Below are 18,225 nucleotides of genomic sequence, written 5' to 3'. Positions count from 1 at the left end.
CAGCGGTCCGCCGCGCTCCCATCGTGCGGGGCCGCGCGGGAAGGGACGCACCTCCCTCGGGCGCGCCGAGCCCCGCTGGACGACCTCACGGAGCGCGGCCCGGCTCTCATTTCCGTCTCCTCTCCCCGCTGAATGCGCCTTCCCTCGTCCCCCCGCCCGTCCCTCCGTGCTTCCCCCCGCCCCGAGCCCCCCGCCGTGCCCGCCCGCCCGAGTCACTAACGGCTCTGGGGGGAGGGGGCCGCGGCCCTTTGTGTGCCCCCGGCCCGGCTCCGGTGCCCCAAGCGAGGTTCCGCCGCTCCCCTTCCCCATCCTCCCCCGCTGCCCTCCGCCCCTTTGTCTTTTTTTTTTTTCCCTCTTGTATTTTTCCCCCCTTTCTCCCCTCCTTCCCCTAACGCCCGCATCGCACAACCATTACCAGATGGGGCTCTGGAGGGGCTGCGCAGACCCCCGCCTCATCGCAGCCCCCCAGCACGCAGTCGCGGCCGCTCCCCCAACCCCCCAATTCCCATTCCCATTCCCATTCCCATCCTCATTCTCCTCCTCCTCCTCTTCCTCCCCCCGACCCTCCAGGCGCCTCGGGCTCTCCGCGCCGCGCCACCGCTGCCCAATCCCCCGGCCCGGCCCGGCGGGGAGGAGCGGGGCGGGGGGCGGGCACTGCGGTGCCTTTTCCCCTCCCTCCTCGGGCCGCCACCCCTCTCACTCGCTCCTTTTCGGGTGGCTGGGGCCCCCCGGCGGAAGGGCAGAGGCGGGGGCAGGGCTTGCGCCCACCCGGCTCCGCGTTCCCCTTCCCCCGCCCTCCGCTCTCAACTTCTCCCGTCCCGCCCGGCTCCCCTCGGCCTTCACCCCGACCCTCCTCCTCCTCCTCCTCCTCCTCCTCCTCCTCCTCCTCCTCCTTCCTCCCACCCCCCACTCCGGCCCAGTCGCTCGCTAATTGAAGAGCCGGGATTCCTCACGTGAGAAGTTGATTTGTAGTTTGAACACGTGGCTCATTCAAAAAGCCGGAATATTCAAGTAATTTTTTTTTCTTTCCCTTCTCTGACTCCCTCCCTCCTTCCTTCCCCCTCCCCTCCTCTCTCTGTGTGTTTTTTTGCAGCGAGAGGCGGTGCCTGCGCGCACGTAGTGTGACATTTCCATAGTCCGCCCGCTGCTGCCGGAGGGGCTCGGGGGCAAAGACAAAAAGTACTTTTTTTCCCTCCCTCCCCTCCTCCTCTTCCTCTCGCAGCCCGCCATCGCGGCCCGGCGCCGGCTGTTCCCGCGGCCCCCCATGCGCCCGGGTGGCACGGCACGCACTTAGGGCTCCGTTCGCCTTCGTTTTCGTTTTATTTTTTACCCCTTGAGAGAGGGAGGGAGGGCCGCGAGCTGCGGAGCCGATTATCCTCCCCGTCCTCTCTCTCTCTCCTTCCTCCATCGCGTTTTGTTTTCTCCCCACCTCCTCCCGCCAGCCGAGGGCTGCAGCCGCCGCCGAGAAGATGAACAAGCTCTACATCGGCAACCTCGGCGAGAACGTCAGCCCGCTCGACCTGGAAAGTCTCTTTAAGGACTCCAAGATCCCCTTCTCGGGCCAGTTCCTGGTGAAGACGGGCTACGCCTTCGTGGACTGCCCCGACGAGAGCTGGGCCATGAAGGCCATCGAGGCGCTTTCAGGTGAGCGGCCCCGCGCCCACCCCCGACGGCCCCCGTTGCCCCCCCCCGCGCCCAGGTGAGACTCCCCCGGCGCGGCAGCGGCCCCCGGGGGGGGGGAGGGGGGAAGCGGAGGAGGGCCGGGCCCGCGGCCCCCTGCTTTTTCCACACCCCGGGGCCCGTCGCGGGGGCGGGCGGCCCTCGGTGCCCCCCCTCCCCCATTCCCTCCCCGCGGCCCCTCGGCTCGGCCCGGCGCAGGCCGCGGGCTGCCCGCCGAAATGCCCCGCAGCAGGGAGATGGGAGCCCCGCCGCCCCCCCCTCCCTCGCTCCACCCGGTATTTATTTCGGTTTCTTTTCGCCGCTCTCACGCACCCATCACCGCCTCCAGCAGCGCTCCTGCTCCCGGCCCCGACATCCTGTTTTTGTGAATTAAAAACAAAACAAAACAAAAAAAACCCCCAAAAATACACAACGCCAAAAAACCGCCAACAACAACAGCAACAAAAAACCCCAACAAATAACGTAATAATGACAATAATAATAAAAACAGCGGGTGAAGCTGCTTAGCGGAACCTCCGCGAACGGCGGCCCCGCCGCGGTCGGGCCGCCTTCCCTGCGTGCTCCCGGGCCGGCTTGGAGGCCCGCGGCTCCGCGCAGCCCCTCTCTCCTTCCCCGGGAGCAGCGGCCCGCGGCCACGGCTTTGTTCCCGCCCCGGGCCGCCCCGCGCTGCCCCGCGGCCGATGAATGGGCTCTAACGTGTTGCGCTCCGCTTTGCTGCCTCGCGCCGCCGCGAGCCGCACGGCCGCTCTCCAATATTTTCCCTTCTGTTCTTCGCAGGTAAAGTGGAGCTGCACGGGAAACTCATAGAAGTTGAGCATTCAGTCCCTAAAAGACAAAGGTAATTTCTCTTTTTTCTCATTATTATTATTGTTAATTCCCTCTGCGTTTCCCTAGTGATAAGTGATTTGAAAAATTGCATAGGCTTGGGTTTCTCATCCTTATAGATAAAGGGATGTCTTTCTTACACCCACAGCTTGTTCTGTGCCTAATGGCCCCGTGTATTTTTATGGATTGCATTGAGCAGGGTAGTATTTAAAAAAAAAGAAAAGAAAATAAAAGAAAAAGGCCTTTTTGTGGAATGATCAGGTTATTGCATTGCAATGGTGGAAGGTTGGTAAGATTTTAAAGTTCCCTCAAGGAGTGAAAATTCAGTGTGTGAGCAGGAGCTGCAGAGTGAGGGGCTGTGGAGCAGCGAGCACATGAGCTCCAGCAGCAGAACGCGTCGTGTAAATACGCTGCTGTGTACATCTCTGCTCCTGCCATGTTGGAGTCCAGAGCGTTTTATAGGCACGCGGTGCAGAGCTGTGTTTGACTATCTGTGTGCAAGAGGGTTTGTATCTCCTTCGAGTCGGTGTAGTGAAGCAGCAGGAGGATGGCTTCTTCCTAAGAAAGGCTGGATTAATGGGTCCTTAATTTCAAAATGCATGTTTAATTTTTTTCAGGGTAGTAATTTAGTGGGCCTCGTGTACAGAAGCGATACTCGCGATACAGCAGGGCGGTGTTTTTCTGCTGCCTGTAGCAATTCAGCCACAAATGCTAGATTGCAGGGAACCTGGCATGCACCAGATAATACCAGCAAAAGGCACTAAACTTTGCACGTGCTTGTTTCTGAGCTCCATTATTCGATCTGAGAAGTACATCTGTGTGGAACTTTGGGGGAGAGGGGCTTCTGCCATTTCAGCATTCATTTTAAAAGCACGGTCATTTGAAAATAGCTGATTGTAAAAGGAGAATTTGGACGTAGTAATGGGTTGCTTTGGGAATTGAAGTTTAATCACTGTTAGGTGTTGGAGGAAATCTTTGCTTGGGAAAGATGGAGGATTTTTGATCTATTTAAGGGGCATTAAAAAAAAAAAAAGCACAACTGAAAACCCTTTCTGGAGCATTTTGCAGTGTGCTGATCATTGTGGTTGCATTTGGTATTTCTTTTAATTGGGAATTAATATACTATGTGCGCTCCTTCATTTGTTATGCGAGATACGTGGCTTTGGTTTGCAGCAGTCTGCATTTCAGGTCTTCTGTATATAAAAAGAAATTATTGTGGAGGGAAAATATTTTTATATTTAAGAAGGAAGAGTCTGTGGGACACGTAAGGACTGATCACTTCCTCTCAATTTCCATAATAAATGAGCGTATCATTCTTATTCATCTTAAGCTTGCACAAATTATTCTGTTCACGTTGTTGAAAACAAATTTATTTTGCTTATGGTAGAGGCAAACTGAACATTGCTGTGTTCCTCTCCCCAAACTTTTTTGTATTACTGTTTAATGTGCTTCAGTGTATTTTCCTGCTCTCCGAGCTGTTGTCAGATGTGGATTAGTGTAAAAGTCCCTTTTTCACGTTTGTTGGTGTCTTCTTGTATTTGTGAATTCCCAGCTATCACCAGTGTGGATCTGTCTGCACTGGGGTTGGGAACAGGGCTGCACTGGACTTTAGCACTTCTCCAGCCTACATATGGGCATAGCAATAGGATTTAAAAAAAAAAAAAAAAAAAAAAAAAAAAAAAAAAGGCAGATACAATTGTATCAGCCTAGCCGCCTTGTTTCTCCCCAAGTCCTCACTAGTTAAAGCACACACAGCTCCGATTTACGCTGCCATTTAAGAGAAAATTAACTTGCATTTCTCATAGCTGCACTTCCTTCCCCTTTGTTTCTACTACTCCTCTTCCAAAATCAAATATAGAAACCCATTTAGAATTTGTTCAGTGGCCTCCGTAAGTAAAAATGCCTTTCCTGCTCCTTTTATAGATGTAGGATACTCTTCCATTTGGGGGTGGGACTGGAAGGAGGGGGGGGGAGGGGGGTTGTCAAAAAGTTGGGATTTTTTTGCGTCTCCAGACATTGCTGACTGGGTGTGCATGTAGAGTGGTGAGATGTGTGAGGGCACGGCCTTCCTAAGCTGGCGTTTTGGTGAGGCTGGTTGTTAACGTGTTTTTAGAGTAGCTTCCTGCAGCCCCCGTATCTCTCGATGCAGGGGGTGCTGGCTGGGCCTCCATAGGGCCTCATGTGCTTCTCTGCCTCCCAGCCGGCCAGAGGAGTGGCACTGTTCACAGCACCAGCGGATACACCAAAGCTGTCCCTCCCTGTGAGCGTACAATTAAGTTGGGTCAAGTGATGTTTCTTAAGAGCAAAAGTTGGTTTGTGGTGCGTTGGAGTTGTTGTATTGCCCCCTGGTCACTGTGAGGCTGCTTTGTGGGGAGCTCCAGCTCACTGCCTCACAAATTCCTCTATTATTATTATTATTATTATTATTTTTAAGACTGTATGGCTCCCACTGGTGGTTTGTGGGTGTCCTTCCAGGGAAGGGTGGGAGGGAAGGCCGAGTGCTTGGCCATCCGTCTCCCTGTCATGCACAGGAGGTCAGGATGCCATAGGCCGGGGCTGCCATGATGCTGATGGGTGGAGAGGGACTGAGGGCTGGGGGGGCTGCATTCCAGCCTCTGCTGGATCCCCTCGCTGGGAGTGGGCACACCCAGGCCTGCAAAATTGCCTCCCTACCTGCTGTGCAGGCCTGTGTATGGCTCTGCCTCCCCTCCCCCTGGAAGTATTTAAAGACAAGAGCTGTGCTGAAAGAAGGGGCCTGGTCAAGGTTTTCTTGATAGAAGGGTGGGGAATTATTTCGGGGGAGGTGCAAAGTCTTTAATAAGCTCAGCGTACATTTCTGACTTACTATGGAAATCTCAAGGGAATGTGAAAGGAATGCAGAAATTCTACATTCGGACCCCTCTGCACTGAGGGAAGGCCATTGCAATATTTAAAGGTTTAGGTCACTTTATTCAAAACTCTGTGGAGGCATCGCAATCATCCCGCCCGCCACTCGTGTTCCACCGAGGAACGCGGGGCACGGTTTGTGGCAGCCGTGCCTTGGCCCGGCTCTCCTCCCTGGGGCCAGCACGGAGCAGCACATGGCACGCCTTTGGGTGCTGCCTCGTGGCACGGCAGGAGCAGCTGGCACCCTGCGAGGCCGCCTGCGCTGTGCCTGGTCGCTGACGTGGCCCCGTGTCACTTGGGCTGTGCCATTCCCTCTCATCACACCCCAAATGGGGGCACCTGGGGCTGGCCCCTCCCTGCCTCCCGTCCCTTCCAGGTGCTTAAATCACTCGTGACACCTGAACTGCATTAATGAGGAGGTGTTTTCTCTGATTGGGAGGTTAATTTTTTTTAACCGCACCTCTGGGGGCCCTTTGTTCTGTAGAGAAAATAAATTCCCTTTCCCTCTGCTGGAGGGGCTTTCTCTAGGAGAGGAGGTGACAGAGGTGTGCCACGTGGGTGAGGCCTCCTTTGATGTAACACCCAAGCGGGTGATGGCTGATCTGAGGGCAGCAGGCCCCAAAGTGCTCACAAAACCCGTCTGTGGGAGCCTTGCGCTGTGCTGTCGGATTCGGTTGCTAATTTCTAGTATAATTAGGGCTTGTGTCTTCTGTGTGCGCAGGGCAGTGGGAAAAGGCTTCAGGGCCAACCTATGCAGGGAAGCTACGGCAGTCATGGGTATTTAAAAATAATTTTGTGGCAGACATTTTTAGTCTTGCTTCTGTAAACATAAAGCAAGGCTAAGCATGCTGTATGTAAGGAGATGTGATAGAAAACGTCATTCATTAACTGTATTTGTGCCCTTTTCTGTGGAACGAGGCTGAGGCCGCGCCTGGGTGCGGATCAGCATTTTAGAGAGCGGAAAGTCAAAATGCGCGATTTAAAATTGGAAGCTTTAGTCTCTGTTCTCACACTTCTACTTGCAGATGTGAGCAGGGATTTTTTTTTTCCTCCCTCTTAATAAATAAATAATTGTTTGAAAGCTCACTCTTGAAGTAGAAAATGTGAACCTGTGTAACTCTTGTGATTCCTATGTGGCCAAGTTGTGACGGCAAGAACAAGAAATTATTTGCTGACCATGTTCTCTTATGTTGTTGAACACTTAAATTTTACAACTACTCATACTATCTCATCACTTAAAAAAATATATATCCTTTTTTGCTGCAGGTTTTTTTTATTTTTTATTTTTTTAAATAAGCTAAAATACAGGAAATACATCCCCCAAGTTGTGCCCTGAAAACTCAGTTTCATTCTCTTTTTACTTTATGGGAAAGCATACCTGTAGTAGACATTAAGTTGTATGTAGATGGGTAAATCCTGAAGGGAAGGCATGAAAAATAGTATTTTTTGAAGAGTAGTGCAAAAGCAATGAAGTTTAAATAGGAAACATTTAAAAATTCCCAATTTTTCTTTTTGTTCTTACTGTTGGAGTAATGAGAGCCCTTTTGCACCTTTTTGAGCCCTTGAAGGCGGTATTTTTGTAAAACAGGGGTATTCATATCAGTTGCTCTTTCAAGTGCAGAGCTTAGGACTCTGCAGTGCTGGAGTCCTTTTATAGCTTCTGGCTGGCTTTTGGGTGGACTTCAAATGCTCAGTTTTGACCTGAAAAAATCTTGAAGAGCTTGGCATTTATCTCTCTAACAGAAAACATAGAGCTTCCCACAATGCTTTTGAGCAAGGACACAGGCAGAAATGAAATGCACCTTCTTAGCTATGGTCAGGGCTCACATAATGAATCCAACCTCCCTAAGCCCGCTCCTCTCACTAAAGACGTTTTAACTTTCAAGGCTTACTCCTCCCAAACTTCTGTTAATGTGTGGAGCACAAGTACAGCTCTCTTCTGGTGGCTTTGTCCTGTGCCCAGTGAGGCAGGCGTGGTGTTGTGTGGCACGAACTTCAGATTTTTGTTCTCGTAGTTTGAGCCAGTTTTGATTTGAAATTGAAATTAATTGAAACTTGCTCCTTCAGAGCAAGAAAATAGGTGGAGTATGGGGGGAGAAAGATAAATGTTATAAAACATCAGGAGAATAACTTCATCTTTTTCAGAGGGACAAGGATAGGTGGAAAAGCCTGAGCAAGGTTGATGCATTCAGCAGTGCCTGGGTGCAGTAGATGCATCCAGGGTTCTGCAGTGCAGTTCTCTTCTAAAGCATGCTCTCAGTTTTTGTATGCAACGTGGTTATCTGCGTGTTCTTTCTCTTGGCTGAAGCAGAGTACAAAGCTTTATGTTTGCTAGGATAAAAACCTAACTTTTCCTTATTTTGTCTAGATAGTTGACGCTGTCACCAGAAGTACTGCGGGTTCCATCCACACTCATATGTACTTTTATATTTCCCTGGACGTGCAGAGAATACACATTTATATAGATTTCTATCTTGCATCTTTGCTCTACAAATCTTACATCTGTTGTCCAAATAAAGACAATATTGTTGATAAACTGCGGGGGGACCCTTGGCATGGACTGTGCTGCGCAGAAGCAGATTAGGTGCTCCACACTTATCAGAGCGGGCACTTTAGGGGCAGTTGTTTTTTCCTATTACCTACAATGTAAGCAATCTGCCTTTGGGAAGTTCCTGTACAGAAGCAAGAGTGCTTGGGCATGTTTCAGGTAATTGAAAAATAAAAATAATTTTTAAAAAATGATTGGAAAGATGGAAAAACAGGAGGAAATAAGAATCAGCAGTATTAGTTGGTGTTGACAGACACACACGTTTGGCCAAAAAGAAGATCTTTGTGTTTTAGTTAGATATCTTTATATTTGGCAAATCAAATGTGCTGCTAGGGTCAATACTTGGGAAAATATTAACATACTGAACTTAAAACAGCAGTAAGAAACAGATAGGAGAAAGGTGCTTTATTCATAAGCGTACTGAAATATGATATGGAAAACTATATTCAATTATAATGTTAATTGTTATTTTGTTGAAATGTGTTCTCAAAGCAGTTTGCATAAGAGAAACCTGCAGTGTAAGGGCCATCTTCTGGGCAGTGCAACCCCAACACCAAAGTGCCTCTTAGTTGATTGCCTCTTCACCAGCATCACCCTAAATTGTTCTTGTTCTCATCTGAATGGAAAACCGACTCTAACAGGAAACATGAGGCATTCAGTACTGTTAGTCTAGTTCAGATTTGGGTTGGAGCACAGATAACAAAACAAGTGAACGAAGGATCTGATACTTCCTGGAGATGGGACTAAGTATTGAAACTATCTTGGAATGAAAGATCTTCAGGTGGGATGGGCCTTATTCCATTTGATTTTTTTGGGGAGGAGGGTATCTTGAGACTTTAAAAAAGTGAGTGTAGCTTGGTCAGAAATAATGCTGGGAAATGTTTAAGTGTGTGTATGTATATATAGCATGTGTTTAAAAAAAATATATATATATGTGTGTGTTATAAAAGCACGTTACTGTAAAATCAGGGCAGTTTAAGGAGAGATTTACTAAAAGTATCCAGGCAATCTATAAAAAACAGCCCAGGTTATTGGCAGTGGCTCTTCTTTTTGCTAGTGTTAGCACACTTGAACACAATCGGAGATGAATGTTCACTTTTGAAAGATTAACTTCATGCTCAGCTGAACCTTAGGAATGCAATTTTAAAATACGTAGTCTGTACTGAGTGTCCATTACATTTTTCCCCTCTGAAAATAGTGGAGCTTTGTTTTGGTAAATTGATTAAAAACTTAAGAGGTACAAACCCTGTCAGTTCTCCCTTAAAAATGGAGCTTGTTGCACCTTAATGGAGTCTGAAGTATTGCGGTGCAGAAACGCGCACCAGCTGTACCAGGAACATGCGTGCATCGTCTGGCAAAGGGAAAGGTATCCCTTTAAAATAAGTGAATGAAAAACAAAAGACAAAAACAAAACACACACAAAAAAACCTAAAAAACAAATTTATTTGTTTTACAAATTTATTTGTAGAACTGTTACATGGCCAATCCAGGAATTTGTTTTCAGCCATCAAGTGGACTGTTGGGTTTACACGTGTGTGGAAGGCTCTTGGTGTGCTCGTGGTTCTCCAGTTATCACATAAGAACAGTTCAATTTGTTCTCTGACTTCTACAGTAAAAATTTCAAAGCAATGTGTCTTCAGGACAGTACTTGAAAAATATATTCTGTAGATGTTTGAGGAATTCAGGCAGTAGTTTAATCTGAGATAAGAGACAAGATAATGTGTAAACGACATATTTTCTTTTTCTGGTTACGAGTTCTGGTAGAAGTGCTTCAGATGGCTTTCCAGTGAAAGTTTTGCAGCAGCTGCAGGCACATCACTTGGGGAGAAAACATTATTTGTCTAGAAGTATTGCGCACTGGTTGGTCACAGATGGGTATTGCTGTGCCATCAAGGATGTGTGGGTCTTCTCATTGAGGCTCTGTGGTATCTGGAAGAATCATGTTTTCCTTTGGAAAACCAGAACTGGGGTCAAGTGAGAGCAGCATTGGTCTCCATGGGTTCAGGTGCTGGCAGTGTGAGCTGCTGTGCAGCAAGGCTGCAGGGATTCTGGCCCTGACAGGACAGCCACACTGCCTTGTTGCTCATTCCTTACTCACTGTATGGACTCTGAAAGATTTTCATGTAGAATACTTTTTTAGCAACGTGTACCCCTCAGCTACTAGGTATTTGAAGCTGTATGGCAATTGAGATTATTTTTCAGTTTCAAGTACAATAAGAGATATTAAGCGTGTAGTTGAACATGTGTTCTGTAGATATACTAACATGTACTGAAGGAAGAGAAGGGTCCTATGATGCAGCATGAGTATTTAAGCTGATTCTATTAACCTGTGCTAAATAAAGGAGGAATGGACAGCTCTTAAAGCCTGAACACAGATTTCTTCTTTCTTTGCAGTACTGCATGCTCAGCATTAAATTTCTCTTGAGTTCAATGCTGCTGCTTTGTAGCAGTGGTGTAAAACTGCTTTCACTCTATTAATACTGCTTCATCCTGAGATGCACAAGAACTTTTTTAAAAAGACCTTAAAAAACTAAGTCACAGTAGGTGACCGTTAGTTCTTGCTTCATTTCTTCGTTAAATGTGAGGTTTGGTGCTTGGTGCTCTGACTCCTGATACCAAATTGGTGAAATCCTGGCACCATGCTTTGGATTGCTGCTCACCTTGTTTTCCTGAGCTGTGCTGTATATCTCTGTTTAGAAGACTTCATTTTCCCGTTATGCAGTTGACAGGTTTTTCTTTCCCCGAAAGAAATGTGATTTCCAATCTCTTTTTGCCCCGGCTGCTGTCTTAAACAAGAAATGCCTGTGCACACGTGAATGTACTCCAGCTCCTGTGTTATGCACAGAACTGTGAACTCTGCTGAAGTGGCAGATTACACACCTTTTGTACAACCAGATTTGATGGCGGTTGTTCAGTTACACACAAGTTGTGAGTGGAGTTATCCTCTCAGGTGCATAGCATGTGATTTGTCCACATGGAGGTGAAGCTCTGTTGTTCACTGAAAGTAGTATTGGAGAAAGATTTAGAGGATAAATGCAGAAGATGGATTTATCATTATAATTTGCAGGGTCCTTTCGGACTGAGTTAAAGATTGCTTTCCCTTTGTGTTTGAGTAGCTCCAGTAAAATCACAAAATTGCATTCATTTTGCCTGTCTTTTGGTAAATAATAAGCTTACGCACGCTGCTCTTTGCCTCAGCGCTTGTGCTCCCAGCACCTGTCCACACAGCTCACTCACTGAACTGTCACTGGCTTTGGTGCTTGAGATCAGCACCGTGGCGTGGCAGTGCTGCTTCTGAGCGCCCGGCCGGCTGCGGGGATGCAGCGCTGCGCGAGCGTTCATGACAGCATGCTGCAGAGCGCTGCTCCGCTGGGCACGGCAGCTCCGCAACGTGGCTTTTGGGATGGAGGCGCAAGCTGTGCTGACGGCTGAGCTGCGTGGTGGTGGGAACGGTGCTGGGCTGTGCGCTGCAAAGCTGCTGGGGGAGGGAGCTTTGCCTCGCGCTGCTGAGTGGGTTCCTTGGGTGATACCCTTTAAAAAGGGGGGGGGGGAAGGGAGAAATAAAATGATAAAAGGCAAGGCTTGGGAAATTCTGTTCAGAACTTGGATGTCCTGAGCTGCTGTTGCTCCTCTGACATCCAGCTCAGAACCCCCCAGTGCCCTGTGCATGCTGTGCACGTGGTTTAGGAACCCTTAAACACTCCTTGAGGCTGGGGGGAGGTGAGGCTACTTGGGTTCTTTGTCTTGCTCTGTAGTCCCAGAATGACATGAAAGTGGTCCAAGAGGAATTCAAAATGAGCTGAAATTTGAGGGGTGATGCTGGGAAGAAAAACGAGTATGCACAGGCTCTGGTGTTAGGAGGGAGTGAGCCCGTGATTCCCAGGGAAGAATGGTTTCCTTCTGTGGTGAATGCTTATCTTATGGAATCATTGTCTTCCTTATGCTGGCTTTTTTTCTGGTGATTGGTATTCTAAGCTTTTTTTTCTGCTCTCTATTCCTCCTTTAAAATCTTCTTCGGTCCTCAGTAGCTGGGCACATGTAGGTGCATGTGGAACAGCTGAATTTCAGAGCTTTGTGAGGGGTGTTTGAGCTGCGCTAAGCCACGTGCTCGCTAATGGCAACCTGTGATAGAACTGGGGATAGGCACCACCCGATGTCAGCGTCCTTCTCAGTCATCTGTACTGTAGAACTGCAAGAAAGCTGGTAATTACTGTCTTGGTGTGATAGTAAGCTCACAGATCTCTGTACAGACTGAATCTGGAGCAATCAACTGCTAAATAATGTAACCTTGGTCAGAGTTATCATTGTCACTCATACAAACTCTGCTCCTTCTCTTGACTTAAATATCTCAAAATACTGTGTTTGAAAACAAGTTATTAAAGGCAAATCTTGCTTCTAATGATCATAAACTCATAATTTACATAAACTATAATTTACAAAATACTTATGAATGAGTTACTTAGCTGCAGTATGGTATGCAGTTTTTTGGCTTTATTCAAATCTACAATGCTCGGCTTAATGCAGAGTGAACTAAAATAGTTTAAATGTTTATTGGCTACACTGAGTACAGTGCAATCTTTAGGACTGCAGAAACTTTCCCTGGTCATAACAGTGTATTTTGAATGGGCAGTGAGAGTGGAAGAAGCTGATGCTGACCACCCTCAAGCGATTTTTCAGGATTCTGTGAAGAAGGAAATGAAAAATAATGGGGTTATTTAAAAGGTTATTTAAATGGCTCTCCTACAAGTGTTTTCATTGAACTTCCCACAGTCGTGGGGGACTTTATAGTATTAGAAAGGTGTGGAAAAATAATAAATGTAAAGGTTAACAAAGAAAATGTGCTTATGCCTCTTACGTGCAAGTGTTTGTAAGCATAAACTTGATGCTGTGGCATTTCACAATTTGACAATTTTTTTCATATCTTAAGATCTCTCACTTCTTGTGTTTTAGTTACTGGCTTTTTCATTTGGGCAGATACTCGGAGGCCGTGGTGAAGGGCTGGTGTGAAAGTTCAGGGACTGCCTTCATGGTAACCCTTTATGTGCTGAGCAGGTCTGCTGTGGTGAAAGCACAGAAGGTGCTTCGGCAATTCTTAAAAAATATCATTTAATGAAGGTAAAATTAACAGCATACTTCTTAATTTAAAAAAGCATTTGCTATGAGGATCTGTGTTCACAGAGGAAGTGGTGTAGGTAGTACTTCACAAATTTGGTTCTAAAGACATGGAAATCACAAAGCCGTGTTTTCCAGTAATGCTTTTAGACCAACACATGCATAAAATCATGCATGCGTGCATGCTCTGTGCATGATGTAGTGCTGCACCCTGGCTGAAAGGCAGTGCTCCATAACATGGGAGAATTGAACTTCTTGAGGGCAGAGCATGCAGTTTTTGTCTTCACATAATCACATAACAATCATGATTAAAAGTGCAGCTGTGAAATAAGTGTGGTACTGCTTTGCCCACATATTTTATGTGCAGTTGAACGGGATTTTTCTCTTTTGTAGGGAATTCTTCAGAAAATATTAATTCAGGAAAGTGACAGTGCTGTTTGAAAGCCATGAGACTGATTTATTTGGCTTTCTTTTCTTGCATGTGGTGACAGTCAGCAAGAAGATGACAAGCTGCACAGTGGTCAGTTTCTATGATACTTGCTTTGTGAGAGGGCAATCGGAAAAGAAGGAAAAAAGATTTGGTGATGGAAGTGCATAACTCGCAGGTTGTACTGCTTCTGAGAGGCGTGTTATGTCACTGACTGTCATTTAACTTCTTTAAGGTGGCATGGAATTGCCCTTACTGATTTCTGTTGGTGTTTGGATAGATCAGTGTGCAGACCAGTAAAATAATAACTAAAACATCCATATGGGAGTTGATGTCTTGGTTACGTGCATCAGTTTATACTTTAAAGGTTTGATTTGCAAAAAACAAAACTTTTCAGTTGTCACTGAGGTTTGTTACACTGAATCCTTTGAGATGGAAGATCTTACTTAAAGCAATAGTAATAGGAAATGTATGACAACTTGGACATATCTAGTGTTGTAAGCCTGGCAAGATATGAATTCAAATCTATTCCTGTTAACTCAGTGTTGGGGATTTAAAAGCCAACTGTTTTGCCATTGCATTTTAAATGTTTCTTGGTTTGTCTCGAGATTGAAGGGTGGACAGTAATAAGGAGGAAATTAATAGGTTTAAAACTTAAACCATCAACAACAATAAATAAATCCAACTGCAAAAAAACCATCAACACATAAGCAGGCTGGCAGTTGTCTAAGTAATTAGTACTTCTTAAATATCCTTCTTGTATCATGGAAATGTTAGTGAGCCCATCTGCTAGCTGAAGTTCATGTGTACACTTACAATCTCCCTTTGGCTCTGACTTTCGTCGTATTCTAGTTACAGCATGTGAGCTTCTTGAATGCTCCAGAAAGTACTATCTACATCTCTCAGACCCTCAGAAAGATCGTAATTTACTGAGAATCTGTGGAATTGGATGGTAATTTGTCTTTTTTATATATATATGTATAGAATAGTCAAAGAGAGGCAGAGAGGTTTTTCTTTAAAAATAAAATAAAAAATATATAGTAATAATAAGTCCATGTGTGGGGTGAAATTGTGAGGCTGCAGCAGGGTGTGCACTGTGATGCATCCTTGTGTTCCCTGAACACCTAAAGCATCTCTCAAGTTAAGCTCTAGAGCATGCAGCATGCCCTGGGGCTGAGAGGCTTAAATCAGGTATTTACTAGTAAAAAAAGTAGCAAATAATTCCCTGCTTTTTGATGTTATACAACGGAAGTTGCATGCTGTGTGTGGTAGAGTTAGAACACCTCTTGCTATTTTATTTCAAGCCTTCTATAACGTTCAATGCAGAAATGTGTTGGAATGGTTAATGTGTAGCATACAGTCACCTTAACCTGAGTATGAATAGCCTCTGTTTCAGTTGAAATTGACCTGAAATCAGCCAAAATGTGTTATGCTTATGTGGTAACGCGATGTAAGGAATCTGGAAGGCATTTCCAATATTCTTTGCAAATACAGTCTCATGGGTGAACAAATTGGGAATGTAATGGTGGGAAATCAGGCAGATGGAAGTGCTGTGGAGTCTGTCTAGCAACTGCATCACGAAGCAAGGCGTCTGGTTGGCATCTCAGTTCCTAAAACTTTGGACCCTCTTTCCCTTTAGAAATGACTCTGAAGTGTCCTGCACCATTTCTTTCTATCTCTCTGTGTTTTTAATAGTATCTCAGTTCATCAAGATTTTTGAAACTAAGTAATTCTTCTTTTCCTTAGAGATCCCTAACCCGGAGCACAGTCTTATGTTGCAGGGATGTTGTACATTAACTTTGGTCTAGATCTGCTTCTGCAGCTGGTGTAAAGCTCTGTAATTGGTCCATGGGAATGTTGGCTGCTTCATCTAGTAGCCTTGTGGGCACCAGGAAAATAAGGGGATAGAAGGAGCTTCTGACCCTTTTGGTGGCCAAAGGAAGGGATAGGACTGAGGAGAAGAGAGTGGGAAAACATGAAACAAAAAATATTGTCACATTACTAAGGGATTATTAACTTGGTTGGGTTAGGATAGCTTCTAGACAATTTTTCATATGTCTAAGAAGCACTTCTGTGTTTAAATGTATTATTTTTAGTTCTTCTTATACATTCTGAGTATTTTTGGTGTTATCCACATCCCAGCTAATTGCAAGTTAGCTGTTGGGATGGGAGAATAAATGGCAAGTGACTATAGCCCTAAAATATCTGGTGAAAAAAGTCAACTCAGTAGTGACATTATTTGAGCAATATAGACTTGGTGTTCTAAGAGGGGAAGAGAAACTGTCATTTAATCAACAACTCTCTTCATATTTCCCCCCCCTCCTCTCCCTTCCACCCCCCTCCCAGTCCACAACAAAACAACCAAAAACACACTTTCCATTTCTCCAAAGAGTTTGGAGAAGAGAGGGAGAGCTGAAATGTTGGAAGCCACCAAGCAAGGGGGAGGTGAGGTGAAAGTTCTTTTCCTTTTTCAATATTGGTACTTCCCATTAATTTTGAAGCAGTGCTTAATCCCTTAATTAAAGAACAAATATCTTAACAGCCTTCAGTCATTAACAACACCTGGAAAAAAATGTTTTTAAAATGAGACATTCAGCATTAATGTGGTAATGGAGGAATCTGAGAATTCTCTTTTTAAAATGTCTTTATGGAGCACATGTGGGAATTTATAAATAATTAATGTAAGCTTTTACTTTAATTAGTGGTGTGAGGAGTTGTCAAAATGAAATCTCAAAGTAAGTGGTAATAGGTGAAAGCTGACTGCCTGTCTTGCCTCAGAACACCACATTTACCTGTTCTGTGTGACTTAACTTGGATATGCTAATATAAGTCTTCTGGTTGTGCTTTCTGTGCTATGTCCTGCCCACAAATATCCAGTCTCTTCCACACACTGAGGTGGAGCAACCCCAAAACTAGGGTGCACATGGGGTCTGGAGCTGGGCTGGTGCCTTGGAGAATGGGGCCATGTAGTCTGCAGGCAGCTCCAGTTGCTCCTGGAGGGGAGAAGTAAGCAAATAAGATGTTTTACAGGCACTGAGAGGAAATCTGATCATTCACACAGTAGAATCCGTGAAGCAATCCAAAAGGTAGATTTTCACGTTGAGGGTTTGGATGATACACCACTGCAGCACTGCTCCTGTGGTGGGTTGTGTGCAAGATGAGGCGGGAAAAGTGTACTTCAGATCCAACTGTAATGTCCTGCGTGAACCTTGAGAATTTGCTTTCCTGAATTTCATAGGAAATGCTTATTCTGAGTGTAGTGCAGTGCTTTTAAATCCAGGTGTGGAGTTAAATAGCAAGGCAACACAAAGAGAAGCACCGCTGCAGCTTGTGGCTTATCTAAGCTTTGTCTGCTCGACCTGCTGATTTTGGTCTGTCCCAGGAGCAAAAATGTTTCATGTACCCTACTGTCCAGAGCTCAGCATTGAAATAGAAGGAGGTGATGTTTGTTAACAAGTTGGTACCTGAAACCATTCCCCTTTCTTATCCAGTAAGGCAGCAAGAGGAAATTTCTGGTTCACAAGCTGATGGCTTGCTTAGATAAAATACAGCAGTGGTGTCTTTAGCATGCCTTCTAATATACTCTAGAAATTAATTACCTCTTAATAGAAGTAATGTAAAAATCTCAATTTGTCACTTTACTGAGTGTTTTTAACTGAAATTAAGTGTGCCTTTTTTTTTTTTTTTTTGAGCAACAGATGTGACCACGTGCTTTTGCAGGTACCCGAACTACTTGTTAGGACTAAATGCTTTACGTACAAAATTTGATGAGTATCTTTATATTATACACACAGTTGTAAATACCATTATATACAAAACTGCATATATTTTTAAGGTATGTGTAAAAATGGTTTAGAAGTTTTACTCAGATTTATTACCAATGATGGGTGCTTTCAGGAATTAAATCTAAACAAGTTAAAGAGGTGGAAAAGACTGCCTTAAACCAGTTGTGTACACTGAAGCCAGGGGACAGGCTAAAGCTGCAGCATTTCTTACAGAATGAGCTTCAGTGCTTTAATCTACTGCACTGCCTATGTTTGCCACAACGGATGTGATAGAGAGTCCCCCTGCCTCTTCTCCATGTTGTGACTAAAAAACCCTGTCCTTTTTTTCCTATTCCTCAGCCACACTAATATTAAGAGTCAAGGACTCTTTTATTTAGTACTTTTGCACTAGAAAGACATTTTGAACACTGATTCACTCTGTTGTGGTACAGCATTGCCTGCTTGAAGGCAATCTAGGGGAACAAACTAATAAACTGTGTGTGTGTGTCGCTTTTTGAGGTTTATTTGCCCATTTTTGTTCTGATGGTTGCAGAGTAACCAAGATATCTTCTCTCCTTCCCCCCCCAATTGGTTTTAGTAGCAGCAGTTTTCCATTTGGGCATAGGAGTCACTAATCCTGTAACTGCAGTTGATCACATTGAGGCTTCTTACACCAAAATAGTTTTCTCTTTGTGGCTCTCAGTGCTGATAGATTGTGGTGCACACTGCAGTTGTGCCTGTGGAGTGATGTGCCAAGGCTTTTCCCATGTAGCTTGTCCTAGAATGGTGCCTACCTGAAGTGAATGAGATGGATGAGCACTTGCTCAGTGCCCAATCCTGGGAGTAGAGAAGGTGGACCATTTACTTTCCATCCCATAGGTATTGAATTCTAACAACTGAATGGACTGATGTCACTGATGTTCACCCAGTCTCTTCTCAAACATGTTTAACTTGCTCCACAGAAATGTCTAAAGAGTAGTTCT

At 45.4% G+C, this 18,225-nt stretch overlaps 1 protein-coding gene across 2 annotated transcripts in view; it reads left to right on the top strand.

Moving 5' to 3' along the window:
• The first annotated feature begins 716 nt into the window (after positions 1 to 716).
• The window catches only part of IGF2BP3 (insulin like growth factor 2 mRNA binding protein 3), a 101,097-nt gene continuing 83,588 nt past the window's right edge, over positions 717 to 18,225 (top strand). The window contains exons 1-3 of one of the 2 annotated variants that reach the window (XM_052693727.1): positions 717 to 1,011; positions 1,443 to 1,644; positions 2,458 to 2,518. In XM_052693727.1, coding sequence (XP_052549687.1) covers positions 1,470 to 1,644; positions 2,458 to 2,518 — 236 coding nt within the window. In that variant the 5' untranslated portion in view covers positions 717 to 1,011; positions 1,443 to 1,469. Of the gene's footprint in view, positions 1,012 to 1,032; positions 1,180 to 1,442; positions 1,645 to 2,457; positions 2,519 to 18,225 lie in introns of those variants that run through there. The other variant, XM_052693728.1, reaches the window with a different exon arrangement.

The sequence above is a fragment of the Tympanuchus pallidicinctus genome, unplaced genomic scaffold (assembly GCF_026119805.1).
Source record: "Tympanuchus pallidicinctus isolate F22 unplaced genomic scaffold, pur_lepc_1.0 scaffold3, whole genome shotgun sequence".
Classification (NCBI taxonomy): domain Eukaryota; kingdom Metazoa; phylum Chordata; class Aves; order Galliformes; family Phasianidae; genus Tympanuchus; species Tympanuchus pallidicinctus.
The sequence above is the reverse complement of the archived record's forward strand: the minus strand, read 5'-3'. Positions and strand labels throughout refer to the sequence as shown.